Below are 20,866 nucleotides of genomic sequence, written 5' to 3' on the forward strand. Positions count from 1 at the left end.
TCCTTTAAGTTTACTGGGAAGGATGAAATCTTCATTCGCCGTTTTGACAGAGAACAGTCCAGAGCAAAATCAACATTCTTCAACTGTGGGGAATTTGTGAGTAATCTTTAGCCAGAGCAGTGGGCTTGGCCTGACAGGGTGGGGTCCAGCTCTGTGGATTGATGGGACCTACCTGCGTCAGTTTTCCTGGGTACAGTGAACTTCTCCCGGTGACACTTGTGGCTCCACCTCCTCTACTGCCGCTACTGTACCTCTGTAGACCGAGCTCATATAGGCGGTGCAGCCGCTGCGGGACGGCGTGTGTGTGTGTGTGTGTGTGTGTATGAGAGAGAGAGAGAGAGAGAGAGAGAGAGAGAGAGAGAGAGAGAGAGAGAGAGAGAGAGAGAGGAGCCGGCGAAAACTACCGAGCAGGTGAGCGCTACATCTTCCGTCTTTGCTAACACTTATGTCAGGACCACACCTCAGTAAAACGAAACCCAATAACGAAAAATCACCAGTTTGTTACCATTCTAATCCCACAGGGGCAGTGGGTATCTGCTGCTGGCTTTACTGAACAGTGAGTTTACATGAATCTTTAAGCTATATTTCCCGTACTACTGTTATATTGCTATACTTTTATGTAACTTTAGCGTACTTTGTGGCGTTGTAATGCTCGGCTACTTTATTTTTTGGGTTAGCTTGCTGTCACGTTGATGTAGTGGATCACTTTGTTTTAAATCCAAAGAAAGTGTTGGTGAGTAAACAAACACCACAGTTTTGCCCACCGTGTTGCCTCAGACGCAGTAATGAGATGGTTATATCATCGGAAAAAACAACAATAAAAATAAACAGTAGCATTATTAATGTACTGCAGGTTTAGCCAGTCAGTTAATATAACCCTGAAAATAGCCTATATTGTCCTCATAAAAAGTGCTAGTATAAGACTTGGTATGTGGTTTTTTTAACTTTTTTTTTTTTTTTTTTTTAATTTGTGAGCCTGAGGCAACAAGTGCAGCTTATTAAGAAAGAAAATGAAAATGAAATATAGAGCAACCAAAAGTTGTCTCAGACTCATCGTACAGATTGAGGTTAGAAGTTGAAAAATTTCACGGGTGAGATACTTGATGACTTGCAGTGTGTGTGTGTGTGTGTGTGTGTGTGTGTGTGTGTGTGTGTGCCTGCTCGTTCACTGACACCAGTGGGTCATTTGTGGCTGGGAGGCAGTTTTCTGACACTGTTGCACACATTCCTACCAGATTATCCGGCAGCACAGTTTAATGGAGAGCAGAGCTCAGATTCACCATCTGAACTGAAATGGATGATATTCAAATTTTTTATGCAGGTGCAGAACAGAGCATTTGTTTCCACACTTATTTCCCCCAGAGCTCACACTAGGTTCCAGGAAATATCTCATTATGACCTTGAAAAGCATGTTCTCTGTTTTCTTCTGTTCTTCTTCTCTTCCTTTAAAATCATGAATGTCAAACTGTCATTTATTTCTTTTTTACCAGCTCTATGTTGAGGTATTTAGACATGTTTGTTTTTGGTGGCACAGGTTCCCATGGCCCTTGTAGGCTTAGTCTAGCTTTAATTAGCTCAAGGACCTGGCCCCTCGTTCTACTGCTGAGATCAACTCTAACCTGAAGGGTTAAGAGGATCCACGAGTCACTCAAGACCCCAAATTTTAGAACTGGCTGTGTGGTTGGTGGCTGCTTTTCCTTGACTATTTTTCGATTGACTCTAGATTGGTTTTGACAAAGTTTGGTGCTGTATTTGGCAGGTCTCAGATGCTATATTGTTTAAACAGAAGAATTCAGTTGTAAAAAGTAATCTAAAGTTGCAGTGTGTAGAATTTAGTGGCATCCAGTGGAACAGACTTGGTAGAATGGAACGTAATATTCATAAGTATGTTTTAATTAGTGTGTCATCACCTGGAAATAACATTCCTTGTGTTTTTGTTACCTAAGAATGAGCCCTTTATATCTGCATAGGGAGCGGGTCCTCTTCCACAGAGCCCACCATGTTGCACCGCCATGTTTCTCCAGTAGCCCAGAAAGGACAAACCAAACACTGGCCGTAGAGAGGGCCTTTGCATTTTTCATGAGTTTCGCAGCCACCATAGGTTCTCCTACACGTTTGAAAGGGGGTGGGGGACTAGTTGGTTATGTATGTTTGGTATGTGTCTGTGTTCATAATCACATCCCCTGATATAAATCAACCCCTTGTTTGCTGCCTGCTGTCAAGAGAGACTGATTACTGCTACTCCTCTTTTTCATGTCTGTCTCTTCTTGGCAGGAAACATAACTTCCCGTCTGGAAGTTATGTTTCCTGCCAATCATTAAGCTAAATTAACACAGACAAAGAGTGTCTGCAACTCATGATTTTTTTCATCATAAGGACATATATAGACTTGATTATCTTTTGTTTCATTTATTAATTATTATGTGTATAAAAAGTGAAAATGCCCAAATTTATCCTTTCAACAGAGGTGCAACAGTTCGTCAATTAATTGATTAGTTGCCAACTACTGAATTAATCACATACTATTTTGATAACCAATTACTCATTTTATGTCATTTTTAAGAAGAAAATTTTCAAAGTCTCTGATTCCAGCTTCTCAATGTGAATAATTTCTGGTTTCTTAAGTCCTCTGTGATAGTAAATATAGTGGACAAATCAAGACATTTGTTCAGTGAACTAAGACCTTTTTGTTTGTGACACTGGGGAAATATTCTTTCAAAAAATGCAGTATGCCATAATTTATTTAAAATATCTCTCTCTGTGGCTTTCCCACGTGTTATATTTTGTGTAGATGAGTAAACACAAACACTTAGGATCAAGAAAGCATGTGTCAGAACATTTCTGGCTTCCAGAGAAAAACAATGAATCATTTGTCTCTCCACACAATAATCTTTTCTCTTTTTAATGTCTGTCTGCCAGTGTGATGAACTGCAATCACTGCCAATTACCACTCAGGATGTAACACAAATTGCTGCCTCTGTGGTGGGTCTTTTACCCTCCCCTGCACATACACACACACACGCACACACACACACTCAAACAGAGGAAATTTACACTGGAAATGGCTGATGGCGTGCAAATCATTGCAGATTGTCTCATCAATAACAGGAAATACAATTTCCTTATATGTGTTACTGAAAAAGACGCCAGAATATCCAGCCTTCTATCTTTTATAAAGACAGGAAACTTCTCCAAGCACTGATATCCCCCCTGCTTTTCAGATGACTTGTGACGTAGGCCCTATCTGCTTTAGTAGTTTCAAGTGCAAATTGTCCAAAGTAAAGAGAGTTCGCGGTTTGACCTGAGGCAACCCTCATGTCCTTGTTTAACAGCAGTAACCAGATACATTCAAGACTGTCATGCCGTGATGTGTTAGCATCAATATCAAACCTGTCAAGGCTGGCAACATCACCCCCATATAGCTAATTCATCAAGCATGAAGACTTCATATTCAGCTTGATGAAATAAAATACGTCTTAGTTCAGTTTGCTGGATGTTAACTCATGACGTGAAGGAATTGACCTAAACAGCATTTTTTATTTGCATAAATGTGAGTTAATTAAATGTTATTGAGGTGAATTCATAGCATACAGTGAATAATAGAAAGAATAAGCCAGCCGATGTAAGCTGTGGACAGGGTGACGTCAACATGAGACGTGCACATGGGGAGTAGAAAATAAAAACAGAATCACTGGGAACTGATTTGGAGATTAACAGGAGGATTTGTTTTTGTGCCATTAACTACAGATAATAAGACACTAATAGGTGGAAAATGTTGAATATTCCAAGAAGTAAACCTCCCTTTTAGCTCAGAGTGCAGAATTAGCTATTAGTAGCTAGTGATCTGGTCAGAGCCCTGGATTTTAAAAGGGTGGTGGATAGTTTTGCACAGAAACTGGTGAGAAAGAAACTCCTATTTTGAGTTAAGACAGCACACACTGCTACTGTGTGTTTATGGCTGTTTAATGAGGAATAGTGCAAACATTTATCAGGCTCTGTGATCATTGATTAGGTTAGAGTTTGAGTGAGCTAACTGGTTACAGTTGATAGAGGTGCAGACTGATGGTGTTGGATGGGAAAAGCATGTAATACTTTAGAGAAAAAATGTCTTTTCATGATCCCCCACAGTGGTTATATAATACTAAAATATCTTGTATATAGAGATGCGATGTGGAAAGAGCTATTACGGGCGCCCCTGATTCAGGGAGTAAACATCTCATTCATTTTTCCCATAGACAATGTTATGTTACTCACAGTTTGAGCATTTCTATGGCTTGGATCGGCATGAAACTTTCCCAGTCAAATCATCAGTACAAAAGATGAACAACTGTGTTCGAAAATATCTGGTTGTTTCGTAAAAGATCAAAGGAACAAGACTGTACATAAAAATGTGGGGGAAGAAGTTAACTACAATTCCAAAGGTGCATTTCAGCAAGAAACAGCCAATCATCAAGCTTAAAATTCAGTCATGTGCATTGCTAATGGTAGGCTAAAGCTAAAGATTACATTGTTGAGAAAACTTATTCACAGTCTACAGAGTGACTCAGTTCACTTTTCATTTCTGGGTCACTTTTGAAGGAATTCAGAAACTATGGCTACTGTTTACAACTCCAGCAACAAAGCATTTTGAGTTCATTAGCTCTGATTTGTTCTCATGGCTTCTTCTCTATAGCAACAGCAGCTGAGGCTCATGGGTACTGTAGTATTCTTAGGCGTCTGTTATGCTGAAATCACAGACAAAATTTCTCAGAAACAAAGTTGAAACAATTAAAACTGGTGGCAATGGGATGGTTACATTATCTGGGAGAGTCCTTAGCTTCTATGTTAAATAATATTGAGGAGATCATTTAAAGAAATATTTGAAATGGGAAGTACTTCTGGAACCAGCGCCCCCTCCCACTTCGCATCTCCACTGACATAGTTTTTTTATGAATGAAGCCCTGCCTGTATACACTGCAGTCGTCTGAGTGACTAATATAACACACCTAGTAAACTGCTGTACTCTTAACTCATAACTCTTAACCCTGTGCTGCCTGTTGATGGTCTGGGACACAGTTCATGTCTCACTACCCGCAAGAGCTAACTTTGTTTTGGTAGTTGCCTTTCTCACTTGAATTCTGTATCACGTTGGCTAGCAAGAGCCGACTATGTCTATGTGAGGTGTGCAGTAAATGTGGGAATGAGAGGACGATGACATACATACATATATATATATATGTCATATGACATATATATGTGTATGTACATTGTGGCAGCAAGTTTTCACCCCCCCTGCATTGTTATGGTTTTTAAGCATAAAGCTTTTGAATGTTTGCAGCTTTGTGATTAATTTATTTGGTGTGTATTTGTTGATCTGGGTGGCGAGCTGCCACATACAATTATTTTGTGAAATGATTTCCCTGAAGCTCTGCCTGGTAGAGTACCTGAGTACCCCTTTTCACCTCCACCTCTCACCTACTGTCTCTGCGACTGTCTAGTCCAAACATGAATGTGGTGATTGTGTTGGTTGATGTGTCTGCAGTGAATATAATCATGTCAAAGGCTCCTCGCTGGCTACTGTCTGGTCATGCCCTTGCATGAGCTTTTTGTTGGCCTTGCAGGTGTGTCCCACTGAGTTAAGTTAAATATTAATTTCTGTGATAAATCACTGGACACGTAGCTGGAGTAAGAATGGATCTCATACTGAGTATTGTTGTTGCATTGAATAGAAGGGCATTACACAGGTATAAAACAAACGTCTTTGCTTGTGTATGAGTATGAATGCATATGCATACTTTCAGATGTGTGTGTGGAACTAAGGCTAAAGTCTGGGTCAATAGCAGTGAAAGTCTGCAGTTCATCTCAAGCAGGAGATTTAACTCTCTCTCTACAATGCTGAAATAGAGAATTATCTTTGATGGTAATCTTTCTTTTACCGCACTGAAAGATACCAGCAGACATTCAAGTAGTTATCCAGACAGTATTATGAGATTTCCTTTGGCTCCACAGACAATGATCTGATTATTTATGTAGGAGATTAGGTTAAGTTGTTTGAAGGGAAGCTGTTTTCTTGTTTGACACTATGGTTAAACTAAGTCCCTTGAGTTGAAGATGTTGTGTTGGGTGGTCTGTCTCTGTCAAATTAAGCAGATGTGGACTGGCAGACAGTTAATGGTTTACCTTGGGCTCTTATGATATTAGTTGGTATCTGTGTGAGAAATCTATTGGAGTACATAGATGCTGGGGCTAAAGTCATTACAACTTCACTGAAAAGTTTTAATACAAGGCGTGAGCTGTTTTCCTAGCTTTTCAAGCTTTCTGTATGTTCATGATGAAAAGTAGGTCATTGTTTTCTTGGAAGGTGTTAAACGCCATATAATTTTATAAAGGCTGTGCAATTTTCACTCAGTCTAATTTGGGGAGACACACTCATTGTGGCTTTAGGGTGTGTTACAGTAATTTACGACTCAAACATGCAGATGCAGTGCTGCTTGCCTACTGTAATGCTGGGTCTCCTTAAGCCTGTGAAATGAAAATGACTGGTTTACTAGTGGCGACCATAACAAAAACAGGGATATTATTCATCTCATATCGTGCTTAACTTTAGTGGATCGTAACATATTGAGTATGGAATTAATCTGCAAACGCTCTGATTCAAGATGAGACCAAACTTTTCTATGGATGTCAGTTTTTGAGCCACGACAAAGGCCAAAATGTGGCCTGCAACAGATTAGATAAGCCTTGTTTTTAGCATAGCCGATTGCCGGAAATGCCCTTTGCTATGTTGTATTGCATATCGTAAAAAGGCGAGGACTGATGAAAAGACAAAAGTCTAAGCTTTACTATAGGCGCATAAGGAATTGCGTTATAAAATAGGTTTTTCAACAATTGTGATCTGATTAATTTCCAGATGACTGCTTAATTGACTAATCTTTTCAGGTCTAATTTAATTTATTGAGTACAAAGAAGTTACATTTTTATAATCCTATTTAAACATTTATCATAAAGGCTGAACATCTCTTTTATTGCCAGTTTTTCAGGATCAAGGAACCAGGGCTTCCTCTATAGACTGAGCATAAAGGGAGAAATTAATGGGAAAAGAGGCAGAAATACACACATGTTGTAAGTTATTGACACCATCCAGTGTAGCTGCAAAACATGACGAGTAATGGGAACAACTCCACCTTTGACCTCACTGGAAAAAAAAAAAAAAGTGTTGCATGCACCAACCTATTGCCATAATTACTCTCTCCACCAACACGTACAGTGATTAAAAAAAGACACAGCTGAATGCAACACCCTCTCATCTCATCCCTTGGCGTTGCTGAAAGTCATTCTTGCTCATATAAATCACTAACTAATGAGGAGTAAAGGTAGATACAGCTAAAAATTCACTCCAAGGTGCTGGTGACTGCACAAAACAATAAAACTAGAAATGAGATTCATGTGATTGAGTCGGGTCATTTCAATCAAACAACACGCATTTCATTTCACGTCTTGCATATTTTGCTCTGATTTGTTGAGCAGTGCAACAGTATTCAGTGGTGGAATTTTCTTTTCAGCAACCATTAAGAGTTGTACTGAGCAGCACTAAAAACTATTTCATGACTGCAATATCTCTTCAAGGTCCTGTGCTACTTTACAGTTAGCGGGTTGATCAAAGGTTAGTTTTTGACCAGGCACCGTGTCTTCGATGACACTTGAGTGCACTTCACCTGCTGTTTGCTGCACACTGCAGGTTTATTTATGGCACTAGTGGCTGTGTACCAACTGAAGTTGTGTGGAATTAGTGAGTCTTGTGCATTTATTGTACTGTACTGTACTGTATGTAGCTTCTTTGCTGCAGGTGAACTGAAATGCTGCAATGCCTCTTTGTTTGGTATTTTGATACATGCATCCTTTTTTTACATTTTACTTACAAGTTTTTTTTCATCCCTTCTTTTTTATGCCTTGTGTTGTATAGATGACACATGTCCCCTCACTGCGGTGCAGGTACTGGCAGCTGTTTTTATTGAGTCACCTGCCTCTGTAAGGGAAGCAGACTTCCTCCATGAGCTCATCAGAATGATCTGATCCTATTTCTAGCCCTGCCTTGTTTTACAATACCTTTAACAACAGCGTCTCAAGCTGCAGTGTTTTGGCAGTGTGTTTGGAAGCTCAGTCTGAAGCCCTTCATTTGATGTGTACACAGACTCATGCAAGCAGACATGCACACACACACAGAGTCAGGCTTATCGTGTTATTGTGTTCAAGGATATGGGAGCCTGAGATTGTTTGGACTGCAGTCACGAGATTCCTTGGCTTTGTAGAGGAGACACTGAACTTTCTGCAGGTTTCTCTTTATCTTTTGTTGATGTGATTGAGTGTGCGTTTGCGTCAAAGTCACTGCTCAAGGTCTAGGATCACGAGGTACAGCCTGACACTTCTCCTCTCATTTGTTTTGCTGCAAATAATGTCTTTTTTTACTAAATACCTAGATTCCTACTTAAAGAATACACAGCTGGCCTAGCACTTGCACCAGTAGCTCCACTTTCCTCTTCTGTGGTTGCTGTGTGACATGTTGAGCCCCAGTCTGCCTCTTCATCTCCACCTTCAGTAGGGGCCAAAGGTCACATCACCTCAGAGCTGAGAATGTGAACACTAGGGATGCACGATATTGGATTTTTTGCCGATATCCGATATGCTGATATTTCCAACTCACAGTGGCCGATTGCCGATGCCGATACCGATAAAGGCACATATTTTTTCCAGCTGGCTGAGGAGACTATTATGTGAGCAAGCATAGATTGTACTAAGTATGATCAAGAAAGATAATATATGAAGGAAGAACTATTAGGAAGACTGGAGTTCAGGAGCTCAGCGTTAAAACTTTAATGAACATGCTAAGTGGGTGGAGCAGTAGAGTTTTCATTGAGTTCATTAGACAGACAGGATTAATGTGTAGGACTCAATCTCTGGTCCACACTCCGGAGCAGAAGGTGACAGTAATGCACCTAATACGCTGGTTGCCAACCCCCGGTATAAACTAAAAAGATTTTTTTTTCCAAACAGAGTGATACATCCTGTCAGCCGAGGTGTTTCCTATCTGTGCAGCCTAACTTAGCAGCTGCTTGACAGACTGTTTCTTCTTGACGGCCCTGGCGTTTCTTCCGCAGGCCCCACTTCACTCAAGCTGCCCGTCAGACCCGCTGCTTCTTCCCACTTTTACCTGAATTACAAACCAGGGCTCGGTGCTCTGGTTGGATCCACATGCAGAACCGGGGCTAACGTTAGCTGGGAGGCTAGCAGAGGCTAGCTGGCTGTGCCCCAGTTTGTTATTAAAGTTAAAGTGGGAAGAAGCAGCGGGTCTGACGGGCAGCTTGAGTAAAGTGGAGCCTGAGGAGGAAGCACGGGGACCGTCAGGGTGAAACAGTCCGTGGAAGGAAGCACAGGCAGGCGGTGGAGAAGATGGCAACAAATCGGCCTCTCATAATCGGCAGATATGGCCGATGCCGATATTTCATTTTAGAACTTTTATCGGCCGATACCGATGATGTGCCAATAATATCATGCATCCCTAGTGAACACTGCTTCTCTCCTGCACTTTTTTTGTAGTTGTTGTCTAGCCTGAATGACACACATGCATGCACATCCCACACATGCAGATATCTTACACGCAATGGCACAAACACCCACCAATCCCATTCCTTTCTTTTTTCTAATCTAGTCATAACATGGGAGTCACTTCAGCCTTTTGAATAGAGTTGGCCTCCATGGCCCGGTTCAAAGTCTCAACCCAGTGTAATCAAACTGATTCTGACTCATACAAAAGCAAATTAAAATTCCAATGAATTTCAGCATGTTGGTTTGTAATTTTGTGGCAAATTGCACTGTGTTTGGAACCTGTTAACTCAGTTTTGTTCGTCTTACTTATTCTTCCACTGCAACACTGTCAACAAGCAGCATTTACAGCTCAGAGGTGATGCCCGTGGGCAATTAAGAGTGACACAATCGAAAGCTCAAGTAAACAGGCTTATTGTTAAAATCATTTTTCAACTGTGAGAAACGTGTGTACAGCACACAGTCCTGAGAATCCTGCTGCAGAAAATTCCTCCTATGACTAGCTGTCAAACAGTTTTGGGGAGAGTGTACTATCTTTTAGTGCTGAGAGCAAGTTGAAGTTGGTCAGAGTAGAGGTGAAGCTTTCACTGTTGGTTGCCTTCTTTTGCTAAGTGCCATTAAAGTGGTTGTGAATGAGGTGGACAGGGCGGTGGCAGTGCTGCACTGAAGCTCTGTGGCCTGGTTTACCCCAGAAAGCCAGCATGTCTCTCCGTTGCTGTCAGTGTCACCCCTCTCTACTTCTTTACTAAAGATTTCTTCCTACTACCATCCTTCTCTCTGCTTTCTCTTCCTCTAGCTATCCCTCTCTTTTGCTGGCCTCCTCTCACCCTTCACTTTACCTCATGTCCAGAAGAAAGGGGTGGTGCATTCCAAAAGCCTGGAGACCATTCCCCTCTTTCAGCCAGTGGCCCACAGAGTGACAGAGGAATTAGAATAAGAATAGCTGTCCATTCACCCCAGTGCCCCAGTGACGAGCCGGAGGGAGCGAGGGAGGGCGAAACGGAGGGAGCTGGAGGGAGGAGAGAAATGAAGTGTGGGGGGGGTCCTACACACACTCTGTGTTCCAGTTGGCCGACGACATTCCCTCTGTTTTTACATCGCTGCCATCAGTTGTGCTTTCAAGTTTGTTTTACACATTCTGGCGCACATACATACCACACATGTGCATGCACGCGTAAATATACACACGGGGGTCCAGGGCCTGCACATTTGCGCACTCAGGATACGGGAATATACACACACATCCACACTGTCAAAAGAAATTGGCCTACAGAGACACAGAGTGAGCAAATCTGAGCGCGCAGTGCAGAGGAGAGTGAGGTGACCTGTGGCTGTGTGAGTATGAAGCTGGGATAAGTTCTGGTTTTTACTGGATTAATGATGAGTGCTGTTACTGCATTGTTTTACTTGTTTCTCTATATATTCTTGTTCTTTGGTGGATTAGTCTTGTGATGAAGATTTGAGATTAAAATGTGACCTTGTGCTCATTAGTCTACCACTGGTTGTCTGTGGCTAAACTGTAAACTCTTAACTATGTGGCTGTTAAAATCTAACAGTAGTAGTTTAACAGTGCAGTAGGCAGTTTTTCAATTCCTTAGGAAATGGCTTGGGGTACGATCGTCATCATTATAATAACTGTAGTTGTTGATGATTGTAACTGTTCGTCTGCATGTCTTTGAGTGGCATTTAGGTCTCATTAAATGTAACATAGGAAAGTCATTATCTTGTAATATTCTTGTGTTAAGTGGATTATGAGTTGTTTCCTCTTAGAGCTCTTCAATGGCAAATAGGCTTCACAATCCTTTGCAGATATGTCCACTCAGACACAGATTGAAGATTGTGCATTGAGGGGTCCCTCTGTACCTTGGCTGTATAAAAATAAAAAAAATAAAAGCTGGGTTTAACATCCTATCTTACCTCAGCTAATCTGTCGTGGGCCACAATGAATGGAAAGATGGTCCCATACCCTCTACCTCAAAGACCAATCTCAGATCAACCACAATCAGTATTGTTTTTATTAATGAAAAAAAATAAGCATCTTTCTGTTTTTACTGACGTAAACAAACGTGTGTTATTCCTTGTATTAAAAGATCTGTCTGATCTTGTGTTCTGAATCCAGATTAAGTATTTTCCTTAAAAAATATAAGTTAGGAACATAACAATTAATCACCTCACTCCTGAGCTGCTCTCACCTTTACCTTTTTCTTAAAATCTTAAATTAGTTTTATTTTCTTTTATTTTCTCTGTTTCCGCTTGTGCATCCTGCATTTTTCCTCACTTATGTTCACTCACTTCCTTCACTCTCTAGAAATAAGAAGCTTCAATTTTAAACATCTGGACATTCATTCAGCAGCACTTCAACTTGCATAGTGCTAATTGCAGTATTTGTTGATTAACAACTTAATATAATGACAAAAACTGATAAAACAAAAACAAATCAGAAGCAAAAGGAATTCCGTGTTGTTGATTGGGGTTCACGTCTATTCAGGCTGTTGGTGCATATGGTATTTGCCTCTAACACGTGTAAAGCTATTGAGCTGAATGTTGAGATGTTGTGGGGTCCCTCTGTGCTTCTGCCTTTGACAGTGTGAGTGTGGGGCCACGTGGGCCTCTTATTACCAAGCTGAGTGTGAAAAATGATTTCCAACAGAGAACTGCCTTAGATCACAAACTTGGATTAGGGAGTAATGTTAAGTTTTTCTTTTTTTTCTTTAAGGAATTCTTTAAAATGGAAGACATTAGCTTTGTCATTTGTCAGACAGCAAAGCACTTCTCCCTCTGACCTAGAGGACTTTTTTAGGCTGCCAAAACAATCGTTGCTGTGAAGTGCTTTCTAAAGCGAGTCAGTCTTTTCATTTACTCTGTCCCTTTGCCTTCCTGTAACCACTTTTATTTGTCTCAGAGATCAGATTGGTTTAGTGTATGACATGAACGATGCATGTTCTCCACTCTCAGTGTGCGCGCCCACACACGTACACACACGTACACAGAGTCCTGTCCTATTCAGTGAGCAGTTCTCTATGTTTGCAGAGCCTGAGTATACAAGAGGCCTTTTCGCTCCTGTGTCACAACACAATCAAGACCCTTCTACTGCACTGTACCTCTGAGAAAATCTACTACACAGTGGCAGCATTGGTAGTTTTTATCAGTTAAAGGTGTTGTTTTTCAAAGCTGCATTTTAATACCAGCCATTACCACTTGGGAGGCAAAATAATGTTAATATTTTCTGTAAACAAAGAAAACAATAGAAGCTTTAACTATCTGCTTTGACTATCTGATAATGGCAGATGGAAAGGTAAATGGAAATAATCACTTCCAACAAGTAAAAAGCATAAATTTGAAGAAAAAAATCATCATCTTAATTAGTAATGGAAATTGTGGGGAAATTACTCTTTATTTTGAGAAATGCTCAAACAAGCATTACCTATGGTGTGAACTGCCAGATTCCAGGTGTTTTGCTAATGTTGCTAATTGACATACTCTTAAATAATTTGTGTCTGTTTGTTACAGCCAGAGAGACAGCCTGCTGTCCATGCATCCAGGCGTCGTGATGCCCATCATGGCTGTGTATTTGAGCCTCCTCATTCTGGGTGAGTACAAGTCTCGGGTCGGTTTTGTGTTTGTGTCTTGTTTGTTCTGTCTAGTTGCTTTCACCACTCACCTGCTTGGTTCAGTTTGCCTTTTTGGTTCAGTTCATTTGGGTTCGTGTGAAAGCAAAAAGACAGATTTTGTGATATTAGATGCTGCTAATAAAACCATCTGCTGATTGTTAACTGTCAGCAACTGTCAATTCCAGTCTTGACTAGTAAAGCTCATAATTAACGGTAAAATGTTTCTTTGGGAGCTCTGTGTGACACTATGGAACATAAATGAACACAGACAAGTGAAGCACGACCTGCTGTGAGTCACCAAAAATTAACTGATGATGATGCAGGATGGCATCACCAAAACTGTCCAGTGAATGAGTCATTGGTATAACATTGTGTTTATACCTCACCGCCAACTGAACTGAACTACAGGTGTGAAAGCGACATCAGTGAAACAAAAATTTTACCACAGTAATAAGTAGTTGTAAGTAAGAGTACTGTAAGCTGAGCCATTTATCTGCCGTTGCAGTTGCCTAAGCTCATTGGATATTGAAAACCATTGTCACACTTTCTCAGTGTGCGATAGCTGCTGTAGAATGTGAAAAGAGAGGCAGCAACAAGACAGATTCTTTTTATACAAAACCGAAGCCCATGCCGTGTGTCATGTGACTTACATAGCAGCAGCAGCAGCAGGGTAGCACAGTAAAATGTGGTAATTGTTACTGAAACCGGTGTGAACAGGCATTTGTGACTATACAGTATGTCCTCCTTGCAATCTGTTTTGTTGTTGTTTTTGCTTCAGTAGACTCACAGCAAAAGGAAATCCTCACAGATTCATAGCCTGTACATTGTAATTAAGTCTAATCCATCATTATTTCATGCACGCTAATCACAGGATTGAGCTGTAACCACAGATGTTTGCACTGGATTGTGTTTACTTAAACCTGCTGTGCGGAACTTTTACATATAAATGAACATCTGTAACATTCAAGCCCTTGCCAAATGAGTTCACACAATACTGATTAAGCCTATCACCGCCAGGTAAATCTCTCTGTATTTCACATTGTACGTTTTGAATTTTATACTCCCGCGCTGGCCAGTTGAATGTATACTGCGCATGCTGTATGGGCAGAGATGCGTACTAGAGACTTTTGCCAGCCGAGTGGCTAACTTCCAGTCAGCCCTCTGCTTGAATTGGGATAAAATAATTTAATCGTGCAGCTCTTCTAGATTTTCCAAATGGATCAAATTGAAACGAGTCATTTCGCAGGGGTTGTGTGGCGCTCAAAAGAATTATCCACCATTTTACAGTCGCAACAATAGTGATGGAGTAAGCCACAGCAGAGCGTACGTAAGCATGCATTAACAGTGTTTTTGTAATGACTCTCTGCCAGAAGGGGGAGACAAAAGTCCCACACTCTAGCTTTAAGGGAACAGGAAGTGGAGGGTTTAAGTATTACTTATTAGAATTTAACTCTCCTTGAGTTGATGCCAACTTTCATCCCAGTCAAAATGACAGAGGATGCCAGAACCCTACATGACAATAGCAACAATTATGTCATACTTGATTTGCATCAATATTGTGAAGAATAAAAGTGCATTGATTATCGATGACATTACAGCACAGTGGATGCTGTAATCCAGGACCTTAAGGATGTTCTCTGTAAACACTCCCTTCATGTGAGCTTTTTTATTTCCTATGCAAACACTGTACGTTAACTAATAGGGCTGAATTGATATATTATAGCAATATATTTAAGCAATATCACAGGAGAGGCAGTGCTACTGTTGTACATACTGTTGTACTGAATATCAGCACAGCAGAAATTTGGCCGCAGGCCGAGTGCCAGAGATGTTTTTTATGTTCCGTGACTCTAAATCACAATAAACTATAAATCACAATTAACATCATAGGCTCTGTATGTTTATATAAAGCATCTCACCTATGCCCACTCACTGCCATGATCTCCCTCACCTCGAGTCCTGCATCAGTTTCTGTATGACAGTGGCTCTCAGGCTGTGGTTGGTTTAAGACATATTTGTCCCTGCCTCTTTGCACGTCCTGGGCAACATCTGTGACAGCTGTTTTACTCCAAGGGGAACAGTGGTATACCAGAAGCTGTCTGTCGGACCGCTCTTGTCCAATCAAATTATTTGGTTGGAACTAACTGTTGTGTATTTCTCAATAAAATGACAATATGGGCTTTGGAACTGAAAAGTATATCGAAGTATCAAGTAAATATTAATTGCCTTTGAAACTAGGTGTGAGCACAGAGTATTAGCAGAAAATTGAACTGGCAGTGTTTTCTCTCACCCCAAAATCATTTTCAGCTCACTTTGACCGCTGCAGTGGTTTCATAGTCTGTAACTCTTGGCCACCAACTGTCCCTGACTGACAGTACAGACTTCCATCAGTGTGTCAATAAACAGCTCAGACAGACTTGATTCAAAATTGACAAACTCCAATGACACATATTTTTCCTGCAGACTCTTTCCTGTCTGCTCCTGTCTCCTGTTTGTTGAAGGAGTCCTACATCTTAAGTTGAAACAACTTTGGATTCAGGGTGCCTGTAAATATTGCCTTATATTGTATAATATAACTGCAGAATTCTGAAATTGGGGTTCTTGGCCAACTAAAGTGTTTGGAGGACATTCTCATGAAGACATTTTTAAATCTATTTAAATTTACGTAGTTAGAAATCTCCTTATAAAACAGGTGATTTATTTTTTCATGTACAGTAAGAGATTCTATTATTCTGTTATTTGTCCTGCGCTGAAAAACAAACTATTTTGCTAATAAATTTCTAAGGAGGGGTAAATGAGGATTATTCTGCTGTTATAGTGTCTTGTCAGCCAAACTTGGCTAAAAATGTGAGTGCATTGAACTACAAACTTTATAACATGACTGTATTATTACAGCCCTATAGAGCCATACATGCTTTTGCTGCCTCTCCTTAACATGTCTCTATCGACAAATTTAGTTCAGTCTATTAAGAGGGTGAAGTAATGTCTCTGTTGGTATAAATGCTTAAAAAACTGTGATTGCCCAACTGTAATCATTAAATGTAATCTCAGTGAAGCATCCTTGTTAATTTGGGCCCAATTTCCTGTGTGGACATTCGTTGCACTTTCTAGCAGCAGACCAGCTCATTGCATCTCATGATGTTAAAGCTCCTGTGGACTTGCAAACCCAGGTTTATTAGGTCAGCTTGTAGGATTTGGGAACTTGTGAAGGTTAGGTTAAAAAGTCTGTTAGAATGTCAGGTATTTGTGGAATGTGTAGTAGATGATGGGCTACAGCAGTACTGGATCTGAGGCAGAATGGGCCCTTGCAGGGTTAATTGGTGCCTGAGGGGTATTTTTTGAAGAGGGCCACACACACACACACACACACACACACACACACACACACACACACACACACACACACACATACAAATAGAGTGCACTGCCTGTGTTAAATGTGCTTTATCTGGTTGGATTTTTCCCCTGGTCACCCATGCATCTGTGTTTGTGTTTCTCAGGAGACTTAACAGTGATTTTATCAAAGTTAAAGAGAAATTCTCACCATAAGCATGAGCCACCCACACACACTGACTGATACTTGCCTTTCCCACCTCGATTACTCACAGGTATCAGGATGAGTCTCTGTGTTAGTTATTAACTGAAGATACTGTATTCATGACTGTGTGCTGCTGGAAAACTACTTAATGACAGGATGAAAGAATGAATGGATCAACTGAAAAATGAATGAATAGTGTGCATATCTACGGTGCCTCATTGGTTATCTTATTTTTGTCTTTTTCTATGAAGACTATGAAGACTACAGGTAACTGACCAGTGAAGATTTGTGCTCATGAATTAAGTTTGATAATGAATCAACATGCTCACCTCATTGTGTAGATGGGAGCTGAATCCTGAAAGGCAAAGACAGGACTGAATTGTTTATTCATGCGTTGTATGTTTTGTGCAGATGCCCTTCTTCAGTGTGCAAACTGGCAACAGTGTTGAAGCACAAACCTGTAACCAATAAGAGGACTCGTGTTCCAAACAACACTCATTAAAAGAGCTGGCAGCATTAAAAAAAATCTCACTAAACATAAATCATATCACCAAAAAACTGGACAATGAGAAATCTTCATTCAAGCCAGATATATGGCAAATAGCAAATGGCTGCATTTACTGTATATACCGCTTTACAATTTGCCGCTCATTCACACACCAATGACAACAGGCTAACATGCAAGATGTTGGCTCGACCCTCGAGCAATATGGAGTTCAGTGACCCTTCGACACTTCGACATGCGAACAGGAGAAGCTGGGGATCGAGCTACCGAGCTGTGGTTAGTGGACCTCCTGCTGTACCTTCAGCACCACAGCCGCCCCAGATATACATCAAATTTTTTATTTTGCTGTAGGAATTTCCTTAATGGATACAAAAAGTATTAATGAATTGTAGTAGTAAGTATTGGATCATGATTTTTTTTTTAAATTCTTCAACCCCTTAAGGTGGTCTTTATTTATCTTTGCAGGAATTTTCCCCGGGGACCAAGAACCTTTTAAGGAACTCAAGAACTTTACCTGCATTACTAAATTTAGTTCCTGTAAGATAATTCCAGGTACTGGGGGTAGTTCTTTCCAAAGGTACAGGAACGTAAGGGCAGCGGGGCTGACCGTCACTGATAATTCAAACACAGACACCAACTTCAACTTGTTTACCGCATTATTCATAAAACTAAGAAGTGCTCTATTATCAAGGACTTGGAGCTTTCAGCTGCATCCTCATAAGATCCTTCTAGCCTGAAAGTGCGTTGAGTGTCGTCGCTATTAATGGTAACTAAAAGTTGCTGATGCAACTGTTTAGCCCAACCTAGTCCCCAACTTCGCACATAGCATTTTTTAAATGTTCTGACTACGAGGCTAAATACTCCTGAACAATATAGATAAATATGTAAGGGATAATGCCTGACGAGGTGTCCATTATCAGGAATTAATGGACGACGGGGAGGCCATTAATTCCTGATTATGGATACCTCAAAGGTAATTACCCCACTTATACCATGGTCACTTGCCAAAGAAAAAAAAAAAGACCATTAATTTATATTTTCATGCGTTTTGCAATCAAAATCTAAAGTTTTTCACAAGCCATAACTCAGTTTTCTGATTAACACCTTAGGGTTTGACTAATAACTGGAACAATCATTTCCATTCCATAAGGTTCTTATGCAATAGAAAGGTTGTTCCCTACTCCAGTAAATAGGATGAACCTTAGATACAACTTGGCTTTAAAAACTTGTTAACGTGTTACAATAAATTGTAAACGGAGTCTTTGACTGCGTCCCTGTTGCTATGGTTACTCGTTTTAGCCAGCGCATTACTTTAGAATGGTGAGCAGACAGTTTCACTGGAACTACTTAGTAGTAATGGACACCCTGCAGCCAATCAAAATTGAGTGTTCACCCAGACCATAGTATAAAAAATAAACTTATGAAATTATGATGCAGAGGTTTACAGGGGAAACTTGGTATTACGGTAATAAGGGGTCCGAGATGCCCTGAGACCCCCCCCATACCTGTTTTACTCACTGTTTAAGACAGAATTTGAGAATATAATAAGGCAAGAAGTACCAGTCTAGTTTAAACATATTACTTGAGTTTAAAATAATGATGTCTGACATTTTTATGCGCTCCCCTTGATTAATTATCAATATAACATAAGTGATTCAGCCTGTAAAGCTTTTACAGAGAGCAATGTATTTCATGTTAGATTAACTGGCTAGAAGTAGGAAGAAAAGAAATGCCGTCTATAAAATGTTCACCTGCATCCATTTCATCACAGGACTGAATGCTGACATTCAATAATTGACGTGGTCTCTGAGAAGTGCAGAAACACCAAAACAAAACTGGGATCTCAGAGCTTGCCACTTGTTATCGAGACTGATTACTGCATGTGAAAAACCTTTACATTCCGGCCTCCTCCTGCACTGCTGCTGCATTTCCAGTAGAAATGTTAAGGAAATGTTTTATTATTAATTGGAATAGATTTACATAAGGTTGGGAAGAATTTTGTATATATATATATATATATATATATATATGTATAAATATTTTATTTTGAAGACCTCCTGAGTGGGGAGTAGGGGTAGGAAAGAAACCATTGCCCTCCATTCTCTAACCTACATATTATTTGTGTGTAACCTATACATGCAACACTTAAAGGTGTGTTTGTGTCCTTAGTGTCATTCATGACACCTGGAATGTTTTCTCTAATGAATAACATTTTCCTCTCTGTCCCTGCATTCCTGCCATAGCGCTATGTATAGGAGGGAGATTGGATGCCCCAGGGTGTGTTTATCTGTAATTCTTCTCCTTTGTGTGCATATGTGTGTATGTTTCATTGCCACATGCTATACCAATGCTTTAATCACACACCAGTAAACCAGCTGGCGTCAAACAACATCTGAACGACCGGCTTTACTTTACACTTTACTAAGTCACACTCAGGCATCTGTTGTCCCTGCTTTCTTTTTGACCTTCAGTACTCTTGTGCAAGAAGAGCATTAACTCTTTTTCTGGTTCATCTCAAAAGATGCCCACCATTTTACCTGCCAGCTAGATTATTAGGATAGAAAATTGCCTCTAAATTCAGCCTGACTGTCTGTCCAAATGGCAGATAACAATCAATACTTACCTAGTGGCTGCTGTACAGTATGTTCTTTACCCCCAGTACCTCAGCCATTACAGTTGAAACCTGTGTGCCTGGAACACTGGCTGACCCGCTCTTTTTGACAGAGAATATATCGACTGTCATCAGGGAAGCTAATACCAATATATTTTTAGTGGTGAAAATCGAAAATGGCCATACAGTAAGTAACTTTACTTATTCAATCATCGCTTTCATAGTGTCTTTGCCTACATGTCACAGTAAGAAGAGTTATTTCAAAAAATGCTCTTGCTGTTGCAAAGGTTGTCCCTTTGCTGGCTTTTGTAATCCTGTAAAATGTCTTGAAAATTAAAAGGTACTTTAACTTAAAGTAATCCCAGTTTTGAAGTACATTGCTGAATGAGCAATTTCCCCAGCTTGAAACTGGCAGCTGTCACTTAAGTCACATAAGCGCCCTCTCCCCCTCTGAGCTACATGTGCTATATTGTTGCACTGTATTGTCACTCCTGCATTAAAAGCTGTAGAACCCCAACTTATCTCACAAGCACACTTACTAATTGCAACACACATGCACACGTATACGAATGGACTCTATGTACAAATGCAAAAACAGTCGCAAAAAAAATCCTGAAAATCATGACATCAGTGTGTTACTGCATGTGTTAGCAAAGCAATACAATGCACACACATTCTGACATAATCAGTGCTAGTCGAGGCAAGTGAAAACCAAGTAAAGGATATGTGTCCTACAGTCCACGAGGAGTGACGGATGAACACTACTGTCACGTCTCAGATGTCTAAAGCATCTTTTGAAAAATGAGGCTCTTTCACATGTGAGGATGGGTGCCTAGATGATGGCTTTGCCTTGTAATTATCAACACAACAACCATTTTTTCCTGTTTCAGCACAGTGTGACAGATTGGAGAAAGCCATTACACAGACAGCTTTTGTGAATGGCATATATTATAGTAAGAACATTCCATGCATGTGTGGTCTGTTTCAAAACACAGCCTCAGTCACTAATTGAAACTGAGGGT

The 20,866-nt window shown here is 40.4% G+C and overlaps 1 protein-coding gene across 3 annotated transcripts in view; it reads left to right on the forward strand.

Annotated features, from left to right (window-relative positions):
• Nucleotides 1-278: 278 nt before the first annotated feature.
• lamb2l (laminin, beta 2-like) overlaps nucleotides 279-20,866 on the forward strand; it is a 77,148-nt gene continuing 56,560 nt past the window's right edge. Inside the window, exons 1-2 of one of the 3 annotated variants that reach the window (XM_067591383.1) lie at nucleotides 279-411; nucleotides 13,090-13,169. In XM_067591383.1, the coding sequence (XP_067447484.1) occupies nucleotides 323-411; nucleotides 13,090-13,169 (169 nt within the window). In that variant the 5' untranslated portion in view covers nucleotides 279-322. Of the gene's footprint in view, nucleotides 412-431; nucleotides 557-10,678; nucleotides 10,915-13,089; nucleotides 13,170-20,866 lie in introns of those variants that run through there. The other 2 variants (XM_067591384.1, XM_067591385.1) reach the window with 2 other exon arrangements.

Source organism: Thunnus thynnus, chromosome 6 (genome assembly GCF_963924715.1).
Source record: "Thunnus thynnus chromosome 6, fThuThy2.1, whole genome shotgun sequence".
Classification (NCBI taxonomy): domain Eukaryota; kingdom Metazoa; phylum Chordata; class Actinopteri; order Scombriformes; family Scombridae; genus Thunnus; species Thunnus thynnus.